Source organism: Venustampulla echinocandica, assembly GCF_003357145.1.
Source record: "Venustampulla echinocandica strain BP 5553 chromosome Unknown scaffold_1, whole genome shotgun sequence".
NCBI lineage: Eukaryota > Fungi > Ascomycota > Leotiomycetes > Helotiales > Pleuroascaceae > Venustampulla > Venustampulla echinocandica.
This window is the reverse complement of record NW_022474206.1, coordinates 5,396,962-5,422,571: the sequence shown is the minus strand read 5'-3', so window position 1 is coordinate 5,422,571 and position 25,610 is coordinate 5,396,962. Positions and strand designations below refer to the sequence as shown.

Here is a 25,610-nt window from a genome sequence, read left to right as displayed (position 1 = left end):
AGGCACGAAACACCACGTTGAGAACGCCGCGACAGGCCTCTGGGAGCAGGGAAGGTGCTGGACTGGGCCTCCTGGACCTCTGCTGGGAGCCAGGACTTCAGGGACTTGGGCGAGGACGAGGAAGACGTGGAAGGGATCCGTCTCCGTGCAAAAGGTCAAACTAACTGCTCCGAGTTACGCTGGACGGCGCCGCGCAGTCAATGGAGTCAAGACTGGACGTAGGTACCCGTCGACCTGCTGCTGCTCACCAATAAGGGGGCGGCTGGAGCGTTGTTTCGGGGCATGAAAGCTAATCAGCATGCAAAGTAAAATTAGACAACAAACTCAGGCGCCAGCACGGCTTTTTTCTGGCGCGGAGGGGCTGGGCAGTGGACAGTGGGCAGTGGGGAGGTAGAGTAGCGGCGGTGAGTTTCTGGGCGGTTGCTTCTTGAATCTTCAGGTTCGTTTCTGCTTGTCAATAATTGAAACCAGAGTGTGGTGAACTTTGTGGGGAGCGAGAGAGAGTTGTGTCAAGGGAACGAAAGGTACGGGAAAGGTTGTTGAAGCCCAGCGCCGGCAGCAGAGGCTTCATTACTTAAAAGCCCCCCGAACAAAACGAGGCCACGGGCACGTTATGACATGCAGGTTCGTCAGCTAATAATAATAAGACATCTGCTTAAGACTTATATCCTATTCGTGATGCGACTGGGTGTTGTGAGCATCCTCAGAGCAGTCTGAGACTCTCAGACTCTCTCGCGGTCTCCCCACTGCGGTCAAGTCTCTCGAACCGTACAAAGCGCGACGAAGTACATGTACACGGGACCTATTTTCGGACTTTGCATCTTGGACCTCCCATGTATATACCAGCATGGCATTTTATTGGTTTCACGCGTTCGTGCAACGCGCCCAGCCAGTTCTAAGCTCGTGGATAAAAGGCAAAATGAAGCTGCGGGAGCAAGCGAAGCAAGCGACGCCTCAAGAGTTGCAGCAAGGTGTTGAAGGTGTTGAAGGTGTTGAAGGTGTTGAAGGTGTTGAAGGTGTTGAAGGTGTTGAAGGTGTTGAAGGTGTCCAAGGTTCATGGCAACAAATAATCCTCCATGTCGAAACCTCCAACAGCAAGCATACCGGTATCTAGTACAGAGCACTGTACAGCCCAGGGCCACTGCTACAATAAACCAAACCAAACCCCCTCCAAACCCGCCCGGAGTTTGGTACCGCGATATAAGGCCCTGCTAGACGCCGTTTATGGTTCGCAAGTGTCATATCTTTATATCCCATATCCTCGACTCCTCGCTACCAAGGAATTAATGCTTCAACTGCCAAAGTTCAAACAAGCATAGCATGACCTGGACATGGGCAAAGGCTTTTGCATCAAGCTGGCGCCCTCCCCCCCGCCTCGTACAACGTCCACGGTACGCTGGACTTCGAACTCCAACTTCGAACGTGTTATGGATTGCATTGGCCAGTGCATTGATGGCATGGCGGTGCGTCCCGGCTACCAGGCGTTGCAATCGGTGGGTGCTGAGGCAAGCTTCCAAGATTGAAGATACCTAATACATACGAAGTGCTACGTACTGTACAGTACACTCGGGCATGTGTAGTCCGAATACGCTCAGGATGACTAGATGAGCAGGCAATGAACCTTACAGAAGCATGGTGCCTCTACTCCAGGAGTCAAGATACGCGATCAGTATCTTTCAATCTGCTTAGCGACTACCAGACACGTCTGGGGGGCTCTTCCTGTTTTAGTCTCCTGTTTGAAGTTTGGAGTTTGGAGTTTGGGATTTGGAATTTGGAATAACCCTAATCCCACCGCCCAGCAACGTGGGTACTGACAGGTCTGGTTCTGCAATGCGCTCCTACGAACTGGAAACCCTCTGTTTACCCCGCGTTGTCATGCGTACATGCGTACCAGACTTCGATATCTCTAAGACCTGCAATTGCAGACTTATGTGATGACAAGGTCCGACGCCTCTACGGGCCGGAGTATTTCAAGAATTGGATTCGTTCGCAAACTGCATGTTCTGTTCTGTTCGAATTCAGCAGCACAGATCTTTCTCATCTTAGACCGCGGTTTGAATCTTATGCAGCGCTGCGCGCTTCTTTTCTGCATGAAGCTTCATGTACCCGTCTGGGGTGTCTCTCGGGGGTCAGCCTTGGGTGCTCACCACCACGACCCTCACCAGTTTCGCTTTCAGAGAAGAACAGACAGCTCAGCCTCCTCTGCTCTCTCGGTCGTTTGGCCTGAGATCCACGGGCGCCGCCAACGCCCCTTACAAAAGATGGGATTAAAGTCCAACGCTGTGGGGCTTTCCACGCGTGGTCCGTTGCCCTGAATACCAACGCCATCACGGCGAAGAGCCCAAGGGACTCCAGGAGACGCTGATCGCGAGCGCGGATTCGTCGTTTGGACCCTCGCTGACGGGAAACAAGGATCTCACGGAGATGAATGGTAACGGTAGCGGGTTGCCAGGGGAGAGCTATACCCGGCGCTCCCGGGCTGATATTCGAGCCGATTATAGGGTTGATAGGACACGGGAGTTTGATCTTTCGGTTTGATCGACCGACCATACCGTTGTAAGTCTGCTTTGTCGAAATGCACGCACACCTAGCTCTTGAGCTTCGAAAGGATGGGACGGTAAGTTTCCTGCCGCTGCTTCCTCGCCTCTGCTTCCTGCTTCCTGCTTCGTACTCAAGTATTGATATTTCATGCGCCAATGTCTTAAACATGGCACCAATAGGAGGTGGGAATCGGAATAAACTTGAAACTTATTTGATTAAACTACCCCTTTTCAGACGAGTTGGTACGCTGCAGTGAGCACGCCCGCATGCTACTGCGCAAAGTAATATGATCGTCAGAACAAAATAAAATAACGACGAATCATAAAGGGTAAAAAGAAATGGTGCGAGAGTCGTGGGACCCAATGGTTAGTTATTAATGGAATATTTGCTAATTCGACGAGGGAGGTTCGAGTACAATTAAGTTGTGTGTTGGACATTTGCATACAATTTTATACAGAATGCTGCCACGGAGTACATAGGTACGTAGGCATGAAAAGTATCCCTGGCACAACTCTCAATATGTAGTCACCATCGAACATGTTCAGAAGTTCAGACACCCACTCTAACGGTCGTCTACTATCTCCTAATCAACAACCCCCCCCCCCCCCCCGCCACTGGGTACGAAAAAAGGAAGTGTAAGCACGCCTCCCGCGATCCACCAAGAAGCGCCCTAACCTGATTGAGAACTTCAATAAAAACAATCCAATTGCCACTGCTTTTCTTCTGCACAGCTTCGGGAAGGATGCGGCTCCATCTTCAGCGAGCGTCGCCTCTTCAGCTACCATGTGTATCTCAGACGAACGTGTTTTCTTTTCGTCCTTCCTCGGGTGGCAATACGTGGCTGACGCCGGCCAGCTTTCAGTGTTCTTTCTCCTCTCCTTTAGGACATTTTCGCTCGAATAGGGTGAGGTGTCTTACTTTTTCCTGATAGAGAATGTGTTAGTGATAATAAGTATCTAATATTAGGATTAAATATCACTGTATTCGTAGCTCTATACGGGGTATCCGTCGCCTTCCAATAAAGCGGCTTGCTGGGAGTTAGTTGTTGAGGTGGAGTGAGACGTGACTCGGCTCACTTAGTATGCTTCTCGAGTAGTATTAGTTTGCTAAGTGCAAAGGTCGTAGAAAATAGCTATAGCATTAGGGAAGGAGCATCTATCTTACCATATCGCATAAAGCTTTTCGTTAATATATTAATCCGTATATATTTCGAACGGTAAGAATACATCATGACGGCAACGAAAATTGATACTTCTTTTTTGGTAGGAATAATAGCTATATTACTTAAAGTAAGTTTTAATGAAATTGTATGATTTAATATAATTGTTTTGCTTACTTATTTTATTCTGTTGGAAGGTTTTCTTGGATCAATGATCAAAACTATATTTGTCGAATAAAGAAATATAAGATTTATGATACTTTTAAGCTCAGAAAATAAAATTTACTCCTAAATATACCTAAATGCGAGACATTTACTTTTGAAAATAGATTACTCCGTCTATGTCCCATTAGTTCACTCACTAGTATTGTCGGATGTACAAAACACATCTATATCCTCATTTCTTAATAAACTCTTAGCGAGTCGTGACAGATATAAACCCAAGCGGATGCCGGGGAAAGCTCCGCTCCATATACTAATCAAAAGGAATAAAGATACGATAATTAAATAAATTAGTTAATCTGAGTTTGCAACTACATCATAAGCCGCACAATGATTCCATTAATGTGGGCAGAGTCAAACCGGTGACCATGACGTATACCGGCCTGCTTCCGGGACGTAGATAGTTAACTTTAAGCAACCTCCTAAAACGCACACAAGCACTTCTATATCAATTTCAATATTTTTCTTGAAGTTCATTAGACTTCCGTCCAACCTTCCCGCTCAGTTAAATCTATATCTATAAATTATAGAAGGAAAGTTATATCACAACTGCTGTCATTATGTCTATGGGCAAAGAAGGACGCGGCAGCGGCAGTGGAATGTCCAATGTCGGCAACTCCCAGGCTTACGAGGCTGGTGATCAGGTAACGGCCCCGAGAGGTATGCAGGAGGAAACCCGGGATGAGAAAACGCATGTGGGACATACTCCCAGCCAGATCCTGTCAGAAGAGCACAAGAAGCACTGGGGGCATAAACACAGTCAATCTGAAGAAAAGAAGGTTTGTGTTATTAATTTACTTAATGGAGATGTTGGAGGAGCAAGTGTGTTAACGACGAATACAGATACAGAGGAGCGCCAAAGAGACGCAACAGCTAAAGCAGGATCCGACATTGCCGGTAAGCAATTAAGGAGTGTTGTAGCATACCTCAACTTCTTCGCACCAAACCTGGGCATATACTTTACATACCTCTAAACCTGACTGGCCTTCCCCAAATACCTTGCTTAGCGGAATATTGCTGACTAGATGTACGTCTTAGGCAACGGTGCATGGGAACAAGCCGTCCAAGGGTGCTAGGATTGACGCTCAACTGCAAGCCGAGGAAGAAGAAGAGCTGAGGAAAAAGGGGAAGCTTCCATGACGAGTTATATATGAGGGATATGCTCTGGTGGCATGGGTTGAGTAGATAGGCATGGTAGTATTATCTGGTGCTTTGGGTTGAAACATGGCTGGAGCGCTGATGAACTGTGCTATATCAACCTAAAACTCGAAATAAACAAGTACTTCTTTACTTTCCGTTGAGAGGAGGGAGCTCAATGATCATTGTATGTGGACATACCGATCGGGTCCAAGACGTTTCACTTTCTTTTGATAGACGATGTCTCGTGTCAAGTGGTAAAGATTGAACAACAGGACAGCTCATTAAGGGAAGCAAAAACAAAGTTAATAGGTCACGGAAACTTTATTAAATGCGATGGATTCGCCACATGCAATGGGAACCTAGTAACTCTGACTGGATTAAAGCAACCACTCGGTACAATAATTATTCTGACTTTATTTACTTTGAAGACATCTACTTAACAATGGGCCTTCTGGCTACGGTACGCTTCCAATCTCCTAGCACTGGAAGAAGTACCTGCTTCTGTGATCCTGTCAGGTGCTAATGCGAGACTTTGCATGACGCTCGAGGCGGACCCCAAGTACTTGTTTCAATGCGTGTGATGGGCTAAGGGAAATTACCAAGGCAACTTGAGGAGCCTGTTTATCAGAAAGCACATAAGGAGCTGCTTCGGATCCTTGTATTTAGACATTTCTTTTTAGAATGATGAAGCAGCGCATGAGGAAGACGTAGGTGGGATAGAGCGGTTAGATAAAGCTACGCTAGCAATGCTAAAAGCACACGACAAGGGGCAGAAAGAACGAATGTGGACAGGTAATCCGGTGGAAGAAGGGAAGAAATGACAGTAGATAGATCAATACCAGAGCTGCGGAGGAGCATTCTCTTTGGACGAGGGACAGAATTGCCACTTGGCATCTGTGTAGAGTTGACAATTGTTGTAGAGCCACGCTGGATGGTAAAGTAATAATACTAAATACTGTTATTTGTACAGAGTAAAGGATTCTTTGGATATATCAAAGCCTTGTGGTTGTGGCGAGATTTAATCTGGAAGTTGTTAAAATTGTGTACCTTAGGTAGATAACTGCTCTACTTCGTACTAAGGTACCAAGAAGCTATATTGGTCTCTGTACCCAACCGTACTAGATATTGCGGGACCTCCGACTGATAGAGCACTCCATGCGATATCTCCACGATTCCTATCAGTTATGAAAATAGCTACCCCGATACCTGTTGTAACTTCGTCGCGATTACTTCTAGTTTTGCTGGGCCGGCTTGCAGCTTGAGGGCATATTGCGCTGTCCCAAGCTGCGTCCTTTCTCCAAGCTCAATGACTTCAACTCTATTCAGATGACCCCCGAGCTCCGAGCACCATGGGACAAGGCTTCTCCCTCGTTGCGCTCGCAGGCGGATCCGCGAATATTGATGTGCCCGAGCTCTCGGATCTTGTTTATGAGAAGTCCATGGGAAATGCGCGGTTCATGAAAAGTATACGTGCCCGGCACCAAGATGGAGTGGTCGTTGTCAAGGTCGCGGTCAAGCCTTATCCCATGAGCTTGGAGAAGTACAGGCGCGGGATAATTCGTGAGTACACCATGTCCGTTTCATCATTATCATTATATTGACATGATACTGCAGAAGAGAGGAAGGCTCTGGCTGATGTTCCCAACGCCCTTGCCTATCAACGAATCGTGGAAACCGAAACGGGCGGATACCTTGTTCGACAGTACTTATATAGCTCCCTCTACGATCGACTGAGCACGCGACCATTTCTAGAAGATATAGAGAAGAAATGGCTTGCATTCCAGCTCCTCTGCGGCCTCCGCGACTGCCATACCCGAGATATCTTTCATGGGGATATTAAGACGCAGAATGTTTTAGTCACCTCGTGGAACTGGTTATACCTGTCTGATTTCTCATCGTCTTTTAAGCCTACCCAGTTGCCAGAGGATAATCCTGCCGACTTCCACTACTTTTTCGAAACTGCTGTTTCGAATACAGGCAAGAGGCCCTGCTATCTTGCGCCGGAACGGTTCCTACCTGCGGAGGAGAACCCAGATCCAAATGCGCCGGTAACATGGGCCATGGATGTGTTCAGTGCTGGCTGCGTGATAGCAGAGCTCTTCCTGGAGGCCCCGATATTTGATCTGCATAACCTTTTCAAGTATCGAAGCGGGGAATTCGATCCCGTCATTACTCATCTTAGTCGGATCCCGGATAAGGATATAAGGGACTTGGTTGCCCATATGATCCAGGTTGATCCGGAATCAAGATACTCTGCTGAGGAGTATCTCGAATTCTGGAGCAAGAAAGCATTCCCAGATTATTTTTACAGCTTCCTCCATCAATATATGGGCCTGATCACCGACCCGTCGTCCGGTAGGGCACCTATCTCGGGTGCTTCGGCCAATCTCGGAGAGGCAGATGAACGTATAGATCGCATATACTATGATTTTGACAAGATATCTTATTTCCTAGGTTATGGGAACGAAAAGCAAACAGTTACGAAATCAACTTCTTCTGGACCTGGCCTAGAACTCTTCCCTGTGCATCTTAACATTCCGAACAATGAACATCAGGCCTCTATCATTGGGATCAAGAACCTGATTGATGATGGCACTCTTATATTTCTAGCCCTTGTTACATCATCCGTCCGGAATACTGCCCGGGCGACAGCTAGAATACGAGCATGCGATTTACTTCTAGCTTTTGCTGAAAGGTTGACTGATGAGGCGAAACTTGATAGAGTTTTGCCATACTTGGTTCTACTGTTGAATGACAAAGTGGATACCGTCAAGGTGGCTGCCATACGCTCTTTAACTCAGCTTATGGCACTCGTGACTGTGGTCTCTCCAGTCAACGCGCACGCCTTTCCCGAGTACATTCTACCTCGAATGCAAGCATTTCTCCCAGGATCTCCATCCGAACCTAGTCCTCTGGTTCGAGCGACTTATGCCGCATGCCTGGGTAGTCTGGCGACGTCCGCCTCGAAATTTCTCGATATAGTGGCGACATTACGAGCTGATGGATCTCTTCCCACTGCTGATCCAGAAGTTGAGAATGGTGTTGGTGGAAACCCTGTTTTTCAGGGCCTGTTCGATAACACTCGGGCTGACCTCATCGAGATATTTGAAAGCCATACCAAAGCCCTTATCACAGACTCTGATTCTTCTGTCAAACGAGCATTCCTTGGCTCTGTGCCTGAGTTGTGTATGTTCTTTGGTACTGCGGATTCCAATGACATTATCCTAAGTCATTTGAATACCTACTTGAATGACCGAAACTGGATGCTTAAATGTGCCTTCTTTGAGACCATCGTTGGCGTGGCTACTTTCCTAGGCGGCACTAGTTTGGAGGAGTTTATTCTCCCGTTGATGGTACAGGCGCTGACCGACCCCGAGGAATTCGTCATACAGAGCTGTTTGCATTCCCTTGCTAGCATGGCCGAATTGGGTCTCTTCCAACGATCAAAGATCTGGGAACTTGTGGATGTGGTTGCGAGGTTCACTATGCACCCCAATATTTGGATCCGGGAAGCTGCAGCAATGTTTCTATCTGCCTCCAGCTTTTTGTCAACCGCAGACAAGTATTGCATCATCTTGCCTCTAATCAGACCTTATTTAAAGACACCTATCAAGGACTTCTCAGAACTGGTGCTGCTCGATCATCTGAAAAGGCCATTATCGCGGCCCCTGCTAGATCTTGCAATCAATTGGGCTTTGAAAGTCGACCGAGGAATCTTTTGGAAGCCTGTTAACCGCCTACGAACGTTTTCTCTTGATTCGAATAGCTTGATACCCACCATATCCACGAAGGAGCTGGGGCACAATGCTTTACATAAAATAAATAAAAACGAGGAGGACGAGCAGTGGTTGGCAAAGCTCAGAAACATGGGTCTCACTCCAGAGGATGACTTTAAATTGCTTTGTTTACGAGAATACATCTGGCGTCTTGCGCCTTCCAAATCTCGGGAGGCTGCTCAGCATCCTACATATCTCAACAATGTTATAAACCTTCGCAGTATTGGCATTACACCACAGACGGTCATGTTTGATGATCAGCAAATTATAGACGAGCCAAATATCCAAGCTAGGAGAAGGTCGAATGCAGATGCTAAGGGTCAGCACACCATCGCAGATGCGTTACTAGATGCATCAATGACCATTGATGATTCAATTGCGAGACGGCGCTCTGCGAATAATACACAAAGGACTCGACTAAATACTCACGGCGGCAACTCAGCCGCTATGTCTAACGGCCATGGCCGGTCGCCCGTTTCGCCTTCCTCGGCGCAGTCCGCATCCCCTCGAGACTCCGAGGCTCCAGGAACAGCTACAGCACTTCGGAGAAACCCTGGTAGTCTTGCTATTCCATCGAACGGTGCTCATAGAGGTAGTGATGACGAGAATGGCTCAATACCCGAAACAATATCGAGCGTCAATTCTCGAGATATGAGGCATAGAGCTAGTGCCATCAACCTGATGGGTCGAAAGGATTCATCAAAAACATCACCGGAAACTGGCATGACCTCCGCCAACGCCTTTGGCCGAGTGGAAGGCCCGTTTCCCCATGCCACTGGGGGCTATTCAGCTTTGACGTTGGCACAAGAAAGGGAGAAGGAGGCTCAAAATCAAATCAGGTTTAGAGGAGCTCATACCTATACCGGCAATGACCCAAGCATACTCAAAATGCTAGATGCAATGTATGTGGACAACTACCCGAACGATATTGCAGAATTTGGACCGATGATCGCGCCCTCTAGCCGACGGAAGGCTATTAACAAGAGTTCAAGCCAAGCCACCGATCAGCCGTGGAAACCTGAAGGTGTTCTTGTGGCGACATTCTCCGAACATACCGGGCCAATACATCATATCACAGTTGCACCAGATCACGTATTCTTTCTTACCGGTAGCGACGATGGTTGTGTAAAGGTATGGGATACCGGGCGGCTTGAGCGTAACATAGCCCATCGGTCGAGGCAAACCCACAAACATGCAAACCAGACCAAGATCACCGCACTATGTTTCGTTGAGCATACCCACACTTTCATTAGCTGCGGCAGTGACGGTAGCATCAATGTAGTTCGAGTCGACTGCATCCAAACTGGCGGCTCGATGCGATATGGCAAGCTCCGAGTATTGCGCGAATATCAGCTCCCAGAAGGCGAGATGGCGCTTTGGGCAGACCACTTCAAGATAGAAACCAGTTCCACCTTGCTTGTCGCGACAAATCGATCAAGAATTCTTGCAATCGACCTACGAACGATGAGCATTTTGTATACACTGGAAAATCCAGTCCACCACGGTACACCTACTTGTTTCGTGGTCGACAGAAAGCGACAATGGCTACTATTAGGAACTTCACATGGCGTTTTAGATCTTTGGGACCTGCGTTTCAAAGTCCGCCTCCGGGCCTGGGGTGTTCCAGGTGCTACCTCAATTTACCGGATGTGCATACACCCTACTAAAGGCAGAGGTCGATGGGTATGTGTTGCTGGTGGTAGCAAGCAGGGCGAGGTTACTGTTTGGGATGTCGAGAAAATGCAGTGCAGAGAAGTCTATCGATCTGGAGGCACTCGAGATGGCCCCAAAGGTTACGATCCTTGGCCAGTTGACGAGGACCGCCCTGAGGGTATGCTTGGACGCTTTGCAACCGCCCTGGAACCCAATGGATCGAATAACTCCGATCGTGGGTTCCATGCTATGATAGCAGGCACCGATAATCACGATGATAGCCGTGAATCGAAATACGGCTTCATCGTCACCGGTGGTTCGGACAAGAAGATTCGATTTTGGGACGTATCACACGTGGAGAACTCAGTGATTGTCAGCGGACTGGACGTGGAGGAGCCAAAGCCATCTTTTACTTCCACACATCCTACGGCGTCTCTGATTCTCAACACCGAGCGAGTCCCCCGGCCAGGTCCCACAGCTCCGAACGCAGCTGCTGGCTCCCGTACTTCGGGCACAAGTAGGTCTTCTAGCACAAAACCACCGAGATCTACTGTGATCTCGCTTCAACAGCAACAGCTGCTGAAGTCACATCTTGATTCAATTCTTGATGTTGCTTTATTAGAATCGCCGTATGGAATGCTGGTATCTGCTGATAGATCTGGCGTTATATTTGTCTTTCAATAAGAGGTTGAGAAGCATTTGCATGGCGTTTGGAGACTACATCGGCGCTCGGGGGTGGGTGATCAGAAAGTGGTAAGCTGGTATTCGTATTGCCTAGATATATAATATGAACTGGACCCCAAGGTTGGGATCATGAATATTTGCAAAAAATATCAATAATTATTACAAATATTTTGAATGGCTTGAAGTAAAAGTGTATTTAATCACCTTCCCTCGTGCGTCGAGCCTGGTTTGGTACTTAGCGTGGATGACTAAGCGCAATAATTCGAACTTCAGAAATTGGTGTGATCTCAGCCTTGTCAACTTCCCACGACTGTACAATACAACAAGCGCAAATCTACACCAATCCCTTTCTTTACGTCCCCCCACTCATTGCGCAGTATATCCACATCCACAGGTAACCCGCCATCATGAGACTCACAGCTGAGCTCATCCAAAACTCCCTCTCCTACCTGAACCCGCTCAAGGAGCGAGAACTAGATCTGCGAGGTGCGTGTATGCTGAAAAGAACATGATACTACACTTTGAGGCGAGCTGCGTTGATATCGAATCCTTTTGGAAACTACAGGACACAGGATCCCAACGATTGAGAACCTCGGTGTTGCGGGGGTACGTTTTGCTCCCCTTGAGAGTGAAATCCATGTTGGACGCCGAGCTAACGGGATTGCTGCGATTAGCCTCATGACGCTATCGATTTCACCGACAATGATATCCAGATGCTAGGGAATTTCCCGCTGTCGCCACGGCTGCGAACCCTCTTGTTGGCACGCAATAGAGTCGCCGGTATACAGCCTACGCTTGCGAATTCGCTGCCTAACCTTACGACTCTGGTTCTTAATTCGAATAATTTTGCCGAGCTGGCGGATCTGGATGTTCTGTCTACGTTTCCGCGACTTACACATCTGGTCTTGATGGAGAATCCAGTGACGAGGAAAGAGGTACGTTTGCGTCAGAACCGTCGGAAGCTATGTGTGAGTATGGGCTGATATATGTGCGGATTAAGCATTGTCGACTTTGGGTTGTTTGGAGATGTCCTAGTGTGAGGTTCTTGGATTATAGGAAGGTAAAGGATGTGGAGCGGAACAAAGCAAAGGAGTTGTTCGGGACTACTGAGGAGCCGTCAGCGCTTGCTTCAAAGGTTGGTTTACTGTATAACATTATCACATCTCAGATGGTGGCTGACAGTATCCTACAGATTATGGGCATCAAATCACGGACATTTGATGTGCCATCAGCGAACGGTGTCTCGGCGAATCTGAGTTCAAAGAATTACCGCGTCAAGCTTACCGATAAGGAACGCATGAGGGTCGAGGAGCTGATTAGGAATGCGAAGAGTTTGCAGGATATTCAACGCTTGGAGAAGGAGCTTAATGAAGGACGAGTACCCGCTGCAGCTCAGGTGCATGATGATGCTATGGAGGAGTAGGGGGTTTGCACATATGCTGGTTTGGGTGGGTAGCATATCATGGCGTTTGGGTTACGAAAAGTATAGGCGTCAGCCGTTCCATGCAGGAGAGTATGCATCCGAAGAAATAAATTCACATGGCATAGAACTACAGTTTCGCAGAGTCGTAAGGTGCCGTGATTCATTCCCTAAGCCGTGCTTTTGAGTGTGGTAAAATGCTTCATACTAAAATTACATAAGACGCTTCAACTCATCTCCGCATCCTGACTGGTGCTCCTCCTGGCAACCCGATTTTCCATCTCCAATTGCATATTAGGATCCGCCACGCTGCTCTCTCTATCAGCAGAGCCTGCTCCTCCATGCGACGGAAAGCCATTCGCACTTCCGTTCATAATAGGTAGCGTGACATCGAGCGTCATCTGTCCGGCCTCCACATTGCTGTTCTCACTGTTGACCGTAGGATGACCATGGCTCGTTCCTCCTACTGCCGCGGTGGGAGTCTTCTTCTCTCTCACTTGCTTATAGGGGACGGTGCGGGGGACAACGTCAACCAGGAATTCTAGGTTGTCGAGGCGGGCTACAGCGTTTGCTGGCGTGTGTGTTAGGATGTAGGAGTAAGGGGCGATGAGAGATAGGGGATGGATAAGCCGGTATACGGGAAAGGATATGGGCACTTACAGAGATCACGGTATTGGATATTCCGTCGCGGCTTACGCTCTGATTTTACGACATTGTGTCCTTGCTCTGCCATATATTGAATGAACATCTCCTGTTGGGCGCCGCATTAATTCCCGTGTTTTAGATTTCGGGAGAGACGGTGGATTTACGCACGGTTGCTATTGTGATGAGGAATGAGGCGCTGCTGGCGCACGTGGCGATATCTTGATCCAGCGCTATCATCTTTTTTATCCGAGATACTGTGGTATTAATTAGATATGCGTTAACACGAGTTGAGATGACACTTACGAGGCAGCTGTGTTGAACCTGCTGGTTCCCGTCGAGGGGGAATGGCGGTTGTATTGTAAGGCATGTTGGGAATGAAAAAGTGTGCTTTATTGGTTATGGGCTTTGTTTGTCGGCCTCGGACTAGTATCTACTGAATGGGAGGTCCTTTCTAGGCAATTGGCCCTGTGCTTCTCCTTGATTCTGCAATTTTATGTTAGCCTAAGCCTGGCCTAGACTTCAACGAGGTGGAATGGTGGGATAATGGTGCTCTGGGGGAAACGGTTTCATAAAACGTAGATCTTTAAAAGACCATGACTCGAAGATTCTGTGCATAAAGAAAATATGCAAGGGGATCGAGAACTATGACAAGTGAAAGAGCTAGGAAAGGGTCTTTAACATCGCACGAGCTACTCAGAGCGGGTAGGTATCTATAAATTATGGAGTCTTGAGGCTAGAAATAGAAATGGCCACTTGGATTATTAAGAAGGCTGCTTTTGCTTGGTCTTTACATGGCGGAAGTGGCCACTAGGCTGTATTGTAAAAAGGGTAGCTATTGAAGTCCACTCGATAACCCTTGTCATCGTCCCCCCTTAAAGATTTGCAACGAAGCTCTTCGCAAAGGAAAAGAACACCGATAAATGGACTTAATAGATGGAAAGGTCACGTACCTGGATATGAGAGGGGTTGTTGTTAATATGGATCTGAGATTGCGTTCGTTGTTGGAGAGATGACAGGACAAAACAAGGGGAGAGAGCGCGACATGGACGCGAACAAGGAATTGGCTTCGGAAACGGCTTACACATGTATCACGTGCCAACAGGTACCTTTATGCTGCTGCGCCTTGTGCATATCACGTGGTAAGATATATATGTTTTTGTCTTTTTCGTTACAGAGTACGAATACGAACACTGCATACGACTCCGGTTAGTTGGCGGAATATACTGTACTGTACATCGTACTTACGCTGTGCTCCGTATGAGTACTCTTGTTATCATTTTTGTCGTTTTGGATCCTTACTTGTTACTTGGTCCTCCCTAACCGTTCAGCTATGGATGATCAGTAGGAAATAAACCTTGTGCAGCCACCTATCTACCTTAGGTACTGTAGCTAGGTAACTTACTATGTTCACCACAGACCCGATAAAAACAACCCGGCGATCCTGGCCAACCTCGGTCAGCATCACTGGCCCACAACGCCAGACTCGGCCATACCGGTCCCTATATATAGAATGATCCAGGCCAAAACAATGCTACACGCCCCTACTTTATATCTTCTCGATCTTTGCATACTGCTCAAGTCTAGAAGCTGTCCAGATCGCAAACGTGGTAGCATGTACCCAATTGCACTCTAGGTTCCATTTTTCTCATTGAGCGTCCAATGCGTTGAATATAGAATATTTTCAAATTCCTCAGTTGGGAACACGGGGTATAATCTCGTCCACCCAATATGGCAGATCAACAGCCTTGCCCTCAACAGCACGAGGTTGACCAGGGGATGGCTCGCGAACGTCAAGAAAATGGGCGGCCCAATGGACGCAATTCAATTGGGAATGATGAGGTTAGAGAAGGCGACGCAACCACGTTGAAAATGCCAGCAGACGGTGGAGAGAACACCGAGAAGGCCGAGAAAGTGGGTGTGACGCCACAAAAGGAACCGTCTATGTTAAAGAAGGCTTGGGCAAAGCTGGGAATAACCCCTCCTCTACTGATGATGATGCTGAAGTAAGTTTCAAACCGTCTACAGTTTTCTGGCTGGGGCATTGACTAACAACGTGTTATATTTCAGGGGGAGCATCGCGCCAGCTATCGGTGTGGTATGCTATGCAAAGGTCCAATTGAAGAAATAGAAAAGTTTGCTGACACTTAATAGGCATTTTATCAGGCAGATTCAGTTGCACGAACGTTCGCCACGCTGGGCTATCTTGTGCCTATTATCTCTATCTTAAGCATTTCTATTATGCCACGGGCGAAATTCTTCCAGACTCTCATTCTCAACGTCCTTGGAGTCTGCATTGGGTCTGCGATTGGCCTACTAGGTATATGGTCTGGTATAGAGGCCCGAAAACACGCAACTCCTCCTGGTTCAACAGCGCTCTATAATTCGTCCCAGTCCGCTGTGTGCGCTATCTGGCTATTTGCTAATATTTATATCTCGAACTGTATGCGGGCGAAGTTTCCCGCGCTTCAGATTCCCGTGATAATGTACTCAATTTTTACGAATATTTCATTTACATACGGGCCTAACTTCGCCTCCATGAAACAGGGGGAGGTCTTGATCAAGCAGATCTTGATAGCCTTCCTTACCGCTTTTGCTCTTTCTACCGGCGTCAATTTGTTTGTTTTCCCATTCACCTCACGGACTGTGGTATTAAAGGAGTTTGAAGGATATTTAGGAGTTGTAAGGGGTGCCCTGTAAGTTTGCCGTTGCATGGAACATTCTAAATTCCAAATCACTGACTAATTTTTGTTAGGAAAGCACAAGTTGCCTACATTGAGAGTCTGGAAAGCAGTGATATGTTTTCTAGCTCGGCCTCAGGAGACCAGGCAGCTGCCAACGCCGACGCAACGAAGCAGCAGGGGAAAAAGAAGAAGAGCAAGCATAGAGCAAACGAGCAGCCGAATCGTACCGAAACACCAGAGAGCAAGGCTCTTAAAGGGGCAGTTGCAGCGCTGAAAGGACTCCACGGCAAAATATACGGCGACCTCCCCTTCGCAAAGAGAGAGGTTGTGTGGGGAAAGTTGCAACCGGAAGATCTTGGTCAAATATTCATTTTGTTCCGCGGCATCCTCGTCCCCCTGATAGGCATGTCAACTATCACCGATATATTTGAGAGAGTTGCTGAAAGGCGGGGGTGGACTGATGATCCAGATACGCAATCCGTTAAGGGAGAGTCTTTTGAGCGTTCTAGCGATACGGATAAGGACAAAGAGAAGGAACTATGGAATGTGATAATGAAGACCTTGCACAAGCCTTTTGCTGCTGCCACGGCTGTGATGGACGAGGGTTTGGAGCATGCCGGGCTAGCGCTTGAACTGATCAAAGCTCCGAAGAAGGCGAAGAGGGATGACGTCGAAAGCAAAGGAACAGGTTCGAAACCTGGGGACCCGGCGTTTGGAAAGTATCTAGACGAAAAGTTGAAGGAGCTTTATGACAGCCGAGGGCAAACCCTAAAGGCTTGGGCAAGAGAGAAAGGGTTTCCAGAGGATTATTTCGATACATCAAAGGAACCCTCTCCAGGCCACCATTTGATACCAGATGAGTTAGAGCGTTCCCGCGACCAGCAGCAGTTATACCTCATCCTGTATATGGAATTCCTGGTAAGTCCATATTCTCTAATTATGGAGCGCAATTTCTCTATTTTGGCCGCCATCAAATGCAGTTCCCACCTTTACAACATGTAGTCTCAGAACCAAGCTAACCTATCGACAACCTAGCTACACTCTATTGGACAAGCTGTATTAGATTTGGTGAAATTTGCGGATAAGAAAGTCGAGGATGGTTGCATGAAGAAAAATCGCCTTATCTTTCCTAGCTTTCGACGCCTTCGGAAATGGGTAATGTCGATAGGCAAGGAAGACACCTCACTGGATAATGAATGTTTGTTCACCCTCCTGAAACGGCTCTGTTTGGTGCATACCGTGGAGTAGAAAGCTGACTTGGTTATAGCTCCGGATTCATTGGAATCTGGCGGCAGAAATATTTTCCTCGGTGCAGGCTTCAACCCCAAGAAGGATCCAGAGCATCTCCCCCCTCAAACGGCCTGGCAGCACTTCGGAAACGGCATCAGGGTAATTCCTCGATTCTTAGGATCACCGGAGTCCGCGTTCGGGTTTCGAGCCGCCTGTGCGACCCTAACAATCGGCATCGTTGCGTATTTGAAAGACACCGCGCTTTTCTTCGTTAAAAACAGGTTAGTATGCATGCTACTTAAAATTTGAAAGGGTGAAACTAATGGGCCCTTAAAGGCTAGTTTGGGCTATGATTATCATCGCAATAGGTATGACACCGTCGGCAGGACGATCGATGTTCGGGCTCATGGGAAGAATGGTGGGAACTGCTTTATCAATGTGAGTATATTAAGAAGATTCTCTCTCCATTTGCCCTGAACAATTTAAGGTAGAGATGGCTGCGATTTTCATCTAAGCTCCGCTCGCCACTCTCTCTTACCTGGGCTGCCTATACCTAACTCTGAAAATTGGAACTAATTTATGGATTTTGCAGGGTCATCTCCATCGTCATCTGGTATATCGTAGACAAAAAGACTCCTGGAGTTATCGTCATGCTATGGTTCTTTATATTCTTAGAGATGTGTAAGAATTATTTTATATGTTCTCTTTTAGCGGCTTTTGGGCTGTCATCTACCACGATGAATTGGCACAGCCCACTGTCGATCTCTTTACTCGTCTACTCACCCTCATCTGGTGACGTCTGGCAGACAGATGGCTGACCTTATTTAGACTTTTTTCTAAAATTTCCTCGCTTTCTTCCCATCTGGCTGGTCTGTATGGTTACGCAAGTCCTCATCGTCGGCTATGAACTACAGGTGGTGAAGATTGGAATTGTTGCATCAGAACGGACCGGTCAACCTTGGTATCCGATCTACAAGCTGGCCCCTTACCGCTTAGCCTGCGTCGCTGGCGGCTCATTTGTTTCCTTTATATGGACAATATTTCCGTATCCAATCAGCGACCGTTCCTGGCTGCGTAGAGACCTTGGTTCAACGCTCTACCTATTGGCCAACTACCATGCGGTCGTGCATAGCACAATCAAAGCGAGAATTCACGACGTAGAAGGAGATATGGAGCTGAAAACTTCTCCTGGGAGGAGGCTTGAGAAGGTTCGGTTCAAGATCTTTGGGAAGCTACTGATGCTGCTTCCATCGCTACAGGGTAAGAAGCCCTTTGAGACGAACATGTGTAAATATCTGGGGACTTGAGCTAACACAGCCCAGAGCATGCTGAATTCGAAAAATGGGAACCGACTATCGGCGGAAAATTTCCACGGGTAAGCGTAATAACTAACATTGCTTTACCAGTCTTTCTGACACTATTCACAGGCAACATACGAAAACATCATTCTTCGGGCCACCAAGTACGTTGGATTTTAATTTCTCCTCGTTGATTTTCCCTCCCACTTTTATGAATACTATACTCACTTACCTATCTATTTTTAGCATCATGAACTATCTTTCTCTCATCATTTATGCCACAAAATCATTGTCTAATGAACGCGGCTCCGGATGCCCAACCACCATTCCCGCCAACCGACAAACCTGGATTAAAGAGCTAAGCAGCCTCATGCGGAGGGTAGGCCCCACCTCGCACTCAGTAACATCAGTCCTCTCCATGCTCTCCGCATCCGTCAAACAGGGCTCGGCACTACCACCCTATATTCAACATCCTGAGCCTTTCAATCTCACCAAGCGCCTGGAAGCCCTCAACAGTGGTATCCTTGATGCGCGGCATGTGGAAGAGCTTGGATATTCGGCGTATGCTGTAATGCAGGTTGCGAGTAGTCTCGTCAGTGATGATCTAGAGCGACTAGTTGATGATGTGAGGGATTTGGTGGGTGAGACGGATTTTTCCTTTATGGTTAATGACAGCAATAGTAGTGTAGACAGCACTGGCTCGGAAACCGGGGATATAAAGGGGAAGAGAGATTAAATTGCATCGTTGAGAGTCAGCAAATAGCGTCTTGGTACATTACGAGCTTAGGGCCTACAATGCACTGTAGTTGGGGGCCGATCGTCATTCCCTAGTCCGCCCAGCACGAGCAGTTGGTTTCAGTGGGACGACCTGAATCCCTGATATCTTAGTACAGGGTAACTGTTAGGCTGTGCCCTATACCAAGAAGCTGATTATTAGCTAACTTTAATATCACCCCGAGATCCTAGTACCTTATTTGGGAAATGATTTATGCCATCATAGCCCTCTACTTTTCTTTCTTACGTTGACATAAAAGTATCAGTGGCCTAATTGACTATTGGCTGTACAAACAAAAACGGGCGATGAAGGATTCAAATGCCTGTTTATTCAGAATCGCATCTCAACATTCAAACCCCATCACTCCAGAATGTTATCTCCAAATTCTAAACACAGGTTCCAATTTAACCCCTTCGCCGTTAACCGGCAACAGCTCAACATCGCTAACAGAAACTGAGCAACGCTATATTCATATCCTCGATGGTCCAAATAAAACTCCCGGGTCAGGTTCTCTTGGGGACGATGATCGAGTTATGATGCACGAATTGTTCGAGCGAGCTTGGAAGGTAAGCAGAGCTTGCTTCAACTATCATTACATTTTCGTAGTTTTCTCACCCACGAAATAGGTCTATAGATTGCTATCAAAAGCATCCACCCAACTGGAACCTACATGCGGCCAATTACTCTCTATAATATGATCTTTGAATTTGGTTGAAGACTAGGCTCAGAAGGGAGAATTGTCCCCTGAGCACAGAAGCACCCTCGACGATCTCGTGTCGTGGATCCACACGACGCTTCTTGAATTAGAATATGCATTTACTGACCTTAAATCGAACCCAAGCCAAGTGGGTTGTACATCAATCAGAGATAGGAGATTAGACCCGGCCAGTCGGCTTTCCGGCTTTGTTGAGCGCCTACAAAGGTACCTATGCGGTCCGCTGCTAGGAAATTTTCTTCTACCATATCATTAATCCGATAAAAATCCTTGATTTTGGTAATGTGGAAAATAACTAGTGCCTTTTCAATGCCCGGAGCTTAAATTGTCATCAACTGTGCGTTGGAACGCACACTTACTAGATCGGATGAGTTCGATTCTTGAGCGTGAATAATGGTGGTACCATATTATGTCTACGGACGAATATTTGATATATAAACTACTCCGGATCTTGAAGTAACCCCTTTCCCTATCCACCCTGGGTGTTATAAACGGAGTCGGTGATACAAGAGCATTAGATATTCACTTTTTTGATGCTCCTAAGCCGTTTAAGTTAGTTATATTTTAGGGTCTTATCTCCCACCTAATTTATTTGGATATTTTGCGGATGCGGGAGGATTTCAGGGCTTGAATTAAAAGAAAACCTCGTGCTGACATATTGAACTGTGTAAAGGGATCAACAAGACAAGATTGGGGAGATCTTGGGCGAGATTTATGAAACTGGATTATCACGACCCCCTTCCGGTCAAGCGTATCAGATTGGCTAGCTATAGAGATAGAGCTCCAAAATCGAGGGATTTCCAAAGAAATTATTGACGAGGGGTTCGTCTCTATCAACGGCGGCGGGCTCGAGGAGGGGGAAGTGGAATAGGTGGAAGATGAGCTTTTCCCAGACTACACCCCGAGAACAAATCAGCCACCCCTAGAGGAGAAGTTCCAAACATTAAATGAAGCAACCAGACATATGTCCCTTGGCGACCCTGGAGAGCAAGTTGGCATGTGCTCGAAATCGGATCCCCCACCCTATATCTTTGAAGGCGGAAGCGACCAAGCCATAGATGATTCAGAATTCTCACCAGTCATTCAAGAAGCCATAGATATTGAAGCTAGTCAGCGATTTGGACATATTCGAAGTCGAATTTAACATTGTTCAGGATATGGGCAGCGACGAGCAATTAAAGCTTCCAGTGGAACTCGAGCTAGCGAAAAAGAGCTACTACAGAATTCTCTCGTATATTTTGGGTATCTTGCAAGAGATGTCAACCATTTTCCCTAGGTGGAGACACGTAACAAGTCAGTGGATTTTATCGAGCTTTCCTGGGAAGGAAGAAAGATGGATATGCGCTCTGCCTGGGTCGAAAAGCAACTCTCTACACGGGATGAGATCGATGACACACTGCCTTCCTGTAGAGAATTTGATCACTCGCAGCACGCCATCAGTCGTCAAGCAATGTTAGGATTGGAAAACTGGAAACAATCCGAAAAGATTCTCTCAGGAAGGGAGAGATGTGATAAAATCGAGTTTTCCGTTGTTTCTGCCACTAATTTGCCCAAACCGGCCGTGAACTTTAGGGCACAGCCGAATGTATTTGCCAACGTGGTCTTCTACGGTCCCAGTCGCTGGGGAGGCTTCCGCCGGTCGTTCGAACTCAAGACACAGGCTACCAGAAGACATCGAACCTCACCTAGAACCATACGTTTTCGATCGAAGTATCACCAAAATCCAAAGCGACTGACGACTCAAAATATATGAACCATGTGGCTGGAAGAGATAAAAGAATATGCAGTGCAAGGTTCCCATCTTCCTTCATTCCCGGAGTTGAAGCAAATTTCCTGGATAAGAGCTTGATGTATGGTTATGATGTAGGTCTCAGTCGCATGTCTTATTATGGAAGCACTTGGCTACAATGGTATCGGAAATCAGTAATATTTTTTTCAGGCTCCCACAGCTACTTCGGGGAAAATTACGAATTAGCTAAAATCTAAAATCGCTCTAAAAAGGTTAATAAACTGTATTTTAGAGACCTTCTCCATTATAATAAAGCTAGAACATAGAAATATATCTAAATAAGTTAATAATAATTATAACTACTGTTTTGATATCGATTCAGAATTCGCGCCGATTTATTTTTCCCCCGAAGTAGCTGTGGGAGCCCGAAAAAAATATTACTGATTTCCGATACCATTGTATCCGACACGGCCGCCGGGGAAGTTGTTTCGGCGGGATTATGCTGCAATTCCACTGTCGGCCGAAGAGAAGGAGGTTTCGAAGGCCAAGAAAACAAGGAACTTGGATGCACCACGGCCAAATAGTAGATAGTAATATGTTAAAGCCATGAGAGCTGTGCCATTGCAGGTGAGGCAGTGGATATTACAGCCATGATGTATTATATTAGCCAGCGAGCGGGGATTCTACGATATCTTGAGGTACAACAGCCAATCTAGAATGTTGTGGGGAATATAATAACTCAATTATATATTCCTAGAAGCCAAATCACTTCTGTGCTCGGTGTCATATGTGGGTTTCTGTTAGCTGACGAATAAACTTCAAGTCGTAGTAAGATGAACTCATTTCAATGTCTGAGGCTGGTAAAGGCGCCGGGAAAAGAGCACGTAATATTTAGATGTAGGAGCTGTGGGATTACGACTAACGGTTTAAGGGAAGCTTAATTTCTCAATTGAGCTTGTTAGGAATTCACTATCTAACCACGGCATTTTAAAATTCAGTTGAGGAGATGAACATTATGTCCCATAACGGAAACTTTTGATCAGAAGGGGATGCAGTGAGGAAACAGGTAGAATTAATGACTTGGAAAAGGGCTACCAGAGGCAGGTTAGACCCATCGCCGCGACTAGGGGACGGCCACTACCCAAACAAGCTAAGTTACATCTTGAACCATTCGTGATCTTGCGCAGCTTTCGCAGTGAGGCGGTCCTTCGGATCGAATTTTACGAGCTTGCCAAGAAGATCCGAAAACATCTCTATTTCATCTGCAGAAATATCGCGACTAAAAGAGTCCCAACTTGGCCACCCAACCTCGTACCGGAGACCCTGAGCTAACTTCCCCTGTAATGACCCAGAGGGATGAATATCGCGGTTAGATTCTGGTTCCTCTGGGACCACGTTGTCTTTGGCGAGGTCGTTCAGAATGGAGATTACACGGCCCTGGGAGTCCACTTCGTCCTTGTACCATTTCTTTCGACTCTCCCAGGTTGTCGACCACCACGGTTCGGGAAATTTTCCCAGTGTATTAGCCATATCGCAGAGATAGGCATCGTCAGTGTTAGCCCACTTTCCGAACAGGCGTCCTCCGGTTCGAATCTCAAACAATGTGCAACCCAGCGCCCATAGGTCACAGCCGAGCCCAAGTGCCTTGTCTAACATTAACTCAGGTGATTGATATGGTTCTGGAGTAAGAGCAAAATCTCTAGGCGGATCCGTGACCTGGAATGATTGACCCAGATCAATAACGCAAGGTTGGTCGCTCACAAATTTGAGATCAATCGAGGTTGAGTTCCAGTCTACCGGGCGGACAAGGTATTTTGGGGCCGTTGGCTCCGTAGGGTTCTCGCCAGACTGTGTCAGGACTCTCACCTTTCTTGGTTCCCCGAGCATGTGAATTATTTCATCTTCTGAGAGGCCATCGAGGCCAGAAGTTTGTAAAAGTATATTGAACGGAGTGAGGTCTGACGGGGCATTAGAGACATAGGCTTAACTGAGGTAAGAAGAAGGTGAAATTGCTTACCACCGTGACATATTCCATGACCGTGGAGAAAATCTATGGCCTGCACTACTTTGAGGCAAATATTTCTCAAAACCTTGTCGGGAGATTCAAACTTGCGCAAAATAGGAGCAGTGACTGTCGGACCAAGGACTGGGTAGACGAAGCAACGGTGAGATCCATTGGGGCCATCGATCTCGAAGTGATCTGAAGGCAGGCATATGTATTTTGCACCAGCCTCTTGATCCATGTCCAAGTGCAATTTCCCGAGCATCTTGCTCACTCGCATTTCGTCACAGTCATCCCCCACCGACGCACCCGATAACAGCACCTTCAGCGCGACATACTTGGTTATTTCCCGAGATTTCATATCCCGACAAAGCCAGACGTTTGCGAACCCCCCACTGCCTAGCTTGTGAATGATGCGGTATCGACCGTCTCCAAGATGATCGCCAAGATGAATAGGATGATGGCCGCCCAACCGCCCATAAGTCAAGGCAGATTCGATTTCACCACGGGATGATTCTTCTAGCACCAAGTGATCCGGCTCAGGTATGCTGATTGCAGGAGGACTGAGTGTAGGCAGCTTAGAAGCATGCATTTTGATGGAATAGAGCTGCGTCGGCGAATCAAGAAGTACTCGTGGATGGCTTCTGAATAATGGTCTCTGTGCGCTGAGTGCTGAGCGGGCTGTATGAAGAAAAGTAGATAGTGAAGTAACAAACTAAAAGCAGTGATGAGCAAGGGCAGAGCTTTATAGGGGGAATAATGAATGAAATTGAGATTGCGGATAGCAGGGTTGCTAGGGAACGAAGAGGAAGGCTTTGGCGGACAGATCTCTAGGTATCGCATGAAAGGGTCTTTCAGCATTACCACCAGAGCAGCTAAATTATTTCGGGTCTTTATTGGTCTCAGGTTTCCCGTGTCTCATTCCTCCAGTATCCGTTCGGTTAGACACTTCCGCGCTGGGTGAGGGTCACCTTGCTCTTTATTCTATGGCATGTACATAGTGCCGCTCTCCACATCTGCCGGCAACTGATTAATTAGTAGAATCCGTTTGCTTTGGAGGCGGAATCCGTTTGCTCGCAAAAGCCACGGGCGGTTGGAGGCTTTTATGCTGCTAATGTGTTGTTCAGTTGTGTATGCGCATCTGCCCATCGCTTGTTGTATGACAGTATGAGTTGCCATTTAAACCAATACAAAGCGCTCATGCTCATGCCCGTGCCAATGGCTCATGGCCCATACCCTGTTAATACCTTTGAGTCTAGACAGGTAAGACCCGGCTTTAAACTGGAGAATAGTTAGTCAAGCCAAGCCGCAATTCCACTGGCGTATACCGTATCAATTGCAGGTTCAACCACTACTTCAACCTCCGTTTCAGTCACTAGGTATCCCTTCATTTTGATCTGTATCCTTAACATCGTGCGTCTAAGTATGTTACAATAGGCGGCGATAAAATTGCCACGTTCCATGGGTGAGGAGCAGATTTCAATTGCCATCGTAGTATTGATAAGCCGTGCTCCCCCGTCATAAAAGCGATGATTGAAAGTAGAATCAGCCGTAAGGTCTCGGGATGTTGCTGTGTCTGGAGCCACTGCACCGCTAGCTGACGAATGGCCAACTGACGAACGACTGAGTTTCGGACCCTAGAAACGGTAGAGTGCATATTGTATTTATGGCGTAGTAGAGTAGCTGGCATTGACATTAGTACGACGACAGAATTACTAGAATACACAAGTAGTCCATAGTGCTGGTGTTGGATAACCGTGTCCCTCCTTGCTTTATCACTCTTCTCAAGATCCCTCACACAGAACTTTCAAACAGTTTATTGCCCCCGAAATCTTCATCCCATTACTAGGATGTTTTCTATAAAAGTAAGCTATTCTCCATCCATCACATCTCCACAGACATCCATCTTTCTATACGAAATTGGACAACTAGAAATCACT

At 47.0% G+C, this 25,610-nt stretch overlaps 6 protein-coding genes across 6 annotated transcripts; 4 read left to right on the top strand and 2 right to left on the bottom strand.

Annotated features, from left to right (window-relative positions):
• Positions 1-4,482: 4,482 nt before the first annotated feature.
• On the top strand, positions 4,483-4,998 carry BP5553_04281 (uncharacterized protein; the record flags this gene model as incomplete). The annotated part of the gene is made up of 2 exons (XM_032012904.1): positions 4,483-4,819; positions 4,961-4,998. The coding sequence occupies 2 exons, from the start codon at positions 4,483-4,485 to the stop codon at positions 4,996-4,998; spliced, it is 375 nt and encodes a 124-aa protein (XP_031872597.1).
• Positions 4,999-6,411: 1,413 nt separating this feature from the next.
• BP5553_04280 (uncharacterized protein) lies at positions 6,412-11,175 on the top strand (the record flags this gene model as incomplete). The annotated part of the gene is made up of 2 exons (XM_032012903.1): positions 6,412-6,622; positions 6,677-11,175. 2 exons carry the CDS (start codon positions 6,412-6,414, stop codon positions 11,173-11,175), a joined length of 4,710 nt encoding a protein of 1,569 aa, XP_031872596.1.
• A 407-nt stretch (positions 11,176-11,582) lies between these two features.
• On the top strand, positions 11,583-12,598 carry BP5553_04279 (uncharacterized protein; the record flags this gene model as incomplete). The annotated part of the gene is made up of 5 exons (XM_032012902.1): positions 11,583-11,661; positions 11,741-11,781; positions 11,850-12,110; positions 12,176-12,310; positions 12,368-12,598. The coding sequence occupies 5 exons, from the start codon at positions 11,583-11,585 to the stop codon at positions 12,596-12,598; spliced, it is 747 nt and encodes a 248-aa protein (XP_031872595.1).
• Positions 12,599-12,822: 224 nt separating this feature from the next.
• On the bottom strand, positions 12,823-13,607 carry BP5553_04278 (Uncharacterized protein; the record flags this gene model as incomplete). The annotated part of the gene is made up of 4 exons (XM_032012901.1): positions 12,823-13,166; positions 13,256-13,346; positions 13,409-13,494; positions 13,544-13,607. 4 exons carry the CDS (start codon positions 13,605-13,607, stop codon positions 12,823-12,825), a joined length of 585 nt encoding a protein of 194 aa, XP_031872594.1.
• A 1,361-nt stretch (positions 13,608-14,968) lies between these two features.
• BP5553_04277 (Uncharacterized protein) lies at positions 14,969-19,185 on the top strand (the record flags this gene model as incomplete). Its single annotated transcript, XM_032012900.1, has 12 exons — positions 14,969-15,243; positions 15,308-15,335; positions 15,392-15,933; positions 15,993-16,839; positions 16,957-17,119; positions 17,189-17,432; positions 17,488-17,589; positions 17,744-17,832; positions 17,980-18,411; positions 18,474-18,526; positions 18,579-18,613; positions 18,696-19,185. The coding sequence occupies 12 exons, from the start codon at positions 14,969-14,971 to the stop codon at positions 19,183-19,185; spliced, it is 3,300 nt and encodes a 1,099-aa protein (XP_031872593.1).
• A 3,638-nt stretch (positions 19,186-22,823) lies between these two features.
• Positions 22,824-24,262, bottom strand: BP5553_04276 (uncharacterized protein; the record flags this gene model as incomplete). The annotated part of the gene is made up of 2 exons (XM_032012899.1): positions 22,824-23,626; positions 23,686-24,262. 2 exons carry the CDS (start codon positions 24,260-24,262, stop codon positions 22,824-22,826), a joined length of 1,380 nt encoding a protein of 459 aa, XP_031872592.1.
• Between the last annotated feature and the right edge of the window lie 1,348 nt (positions 24,263-25,610).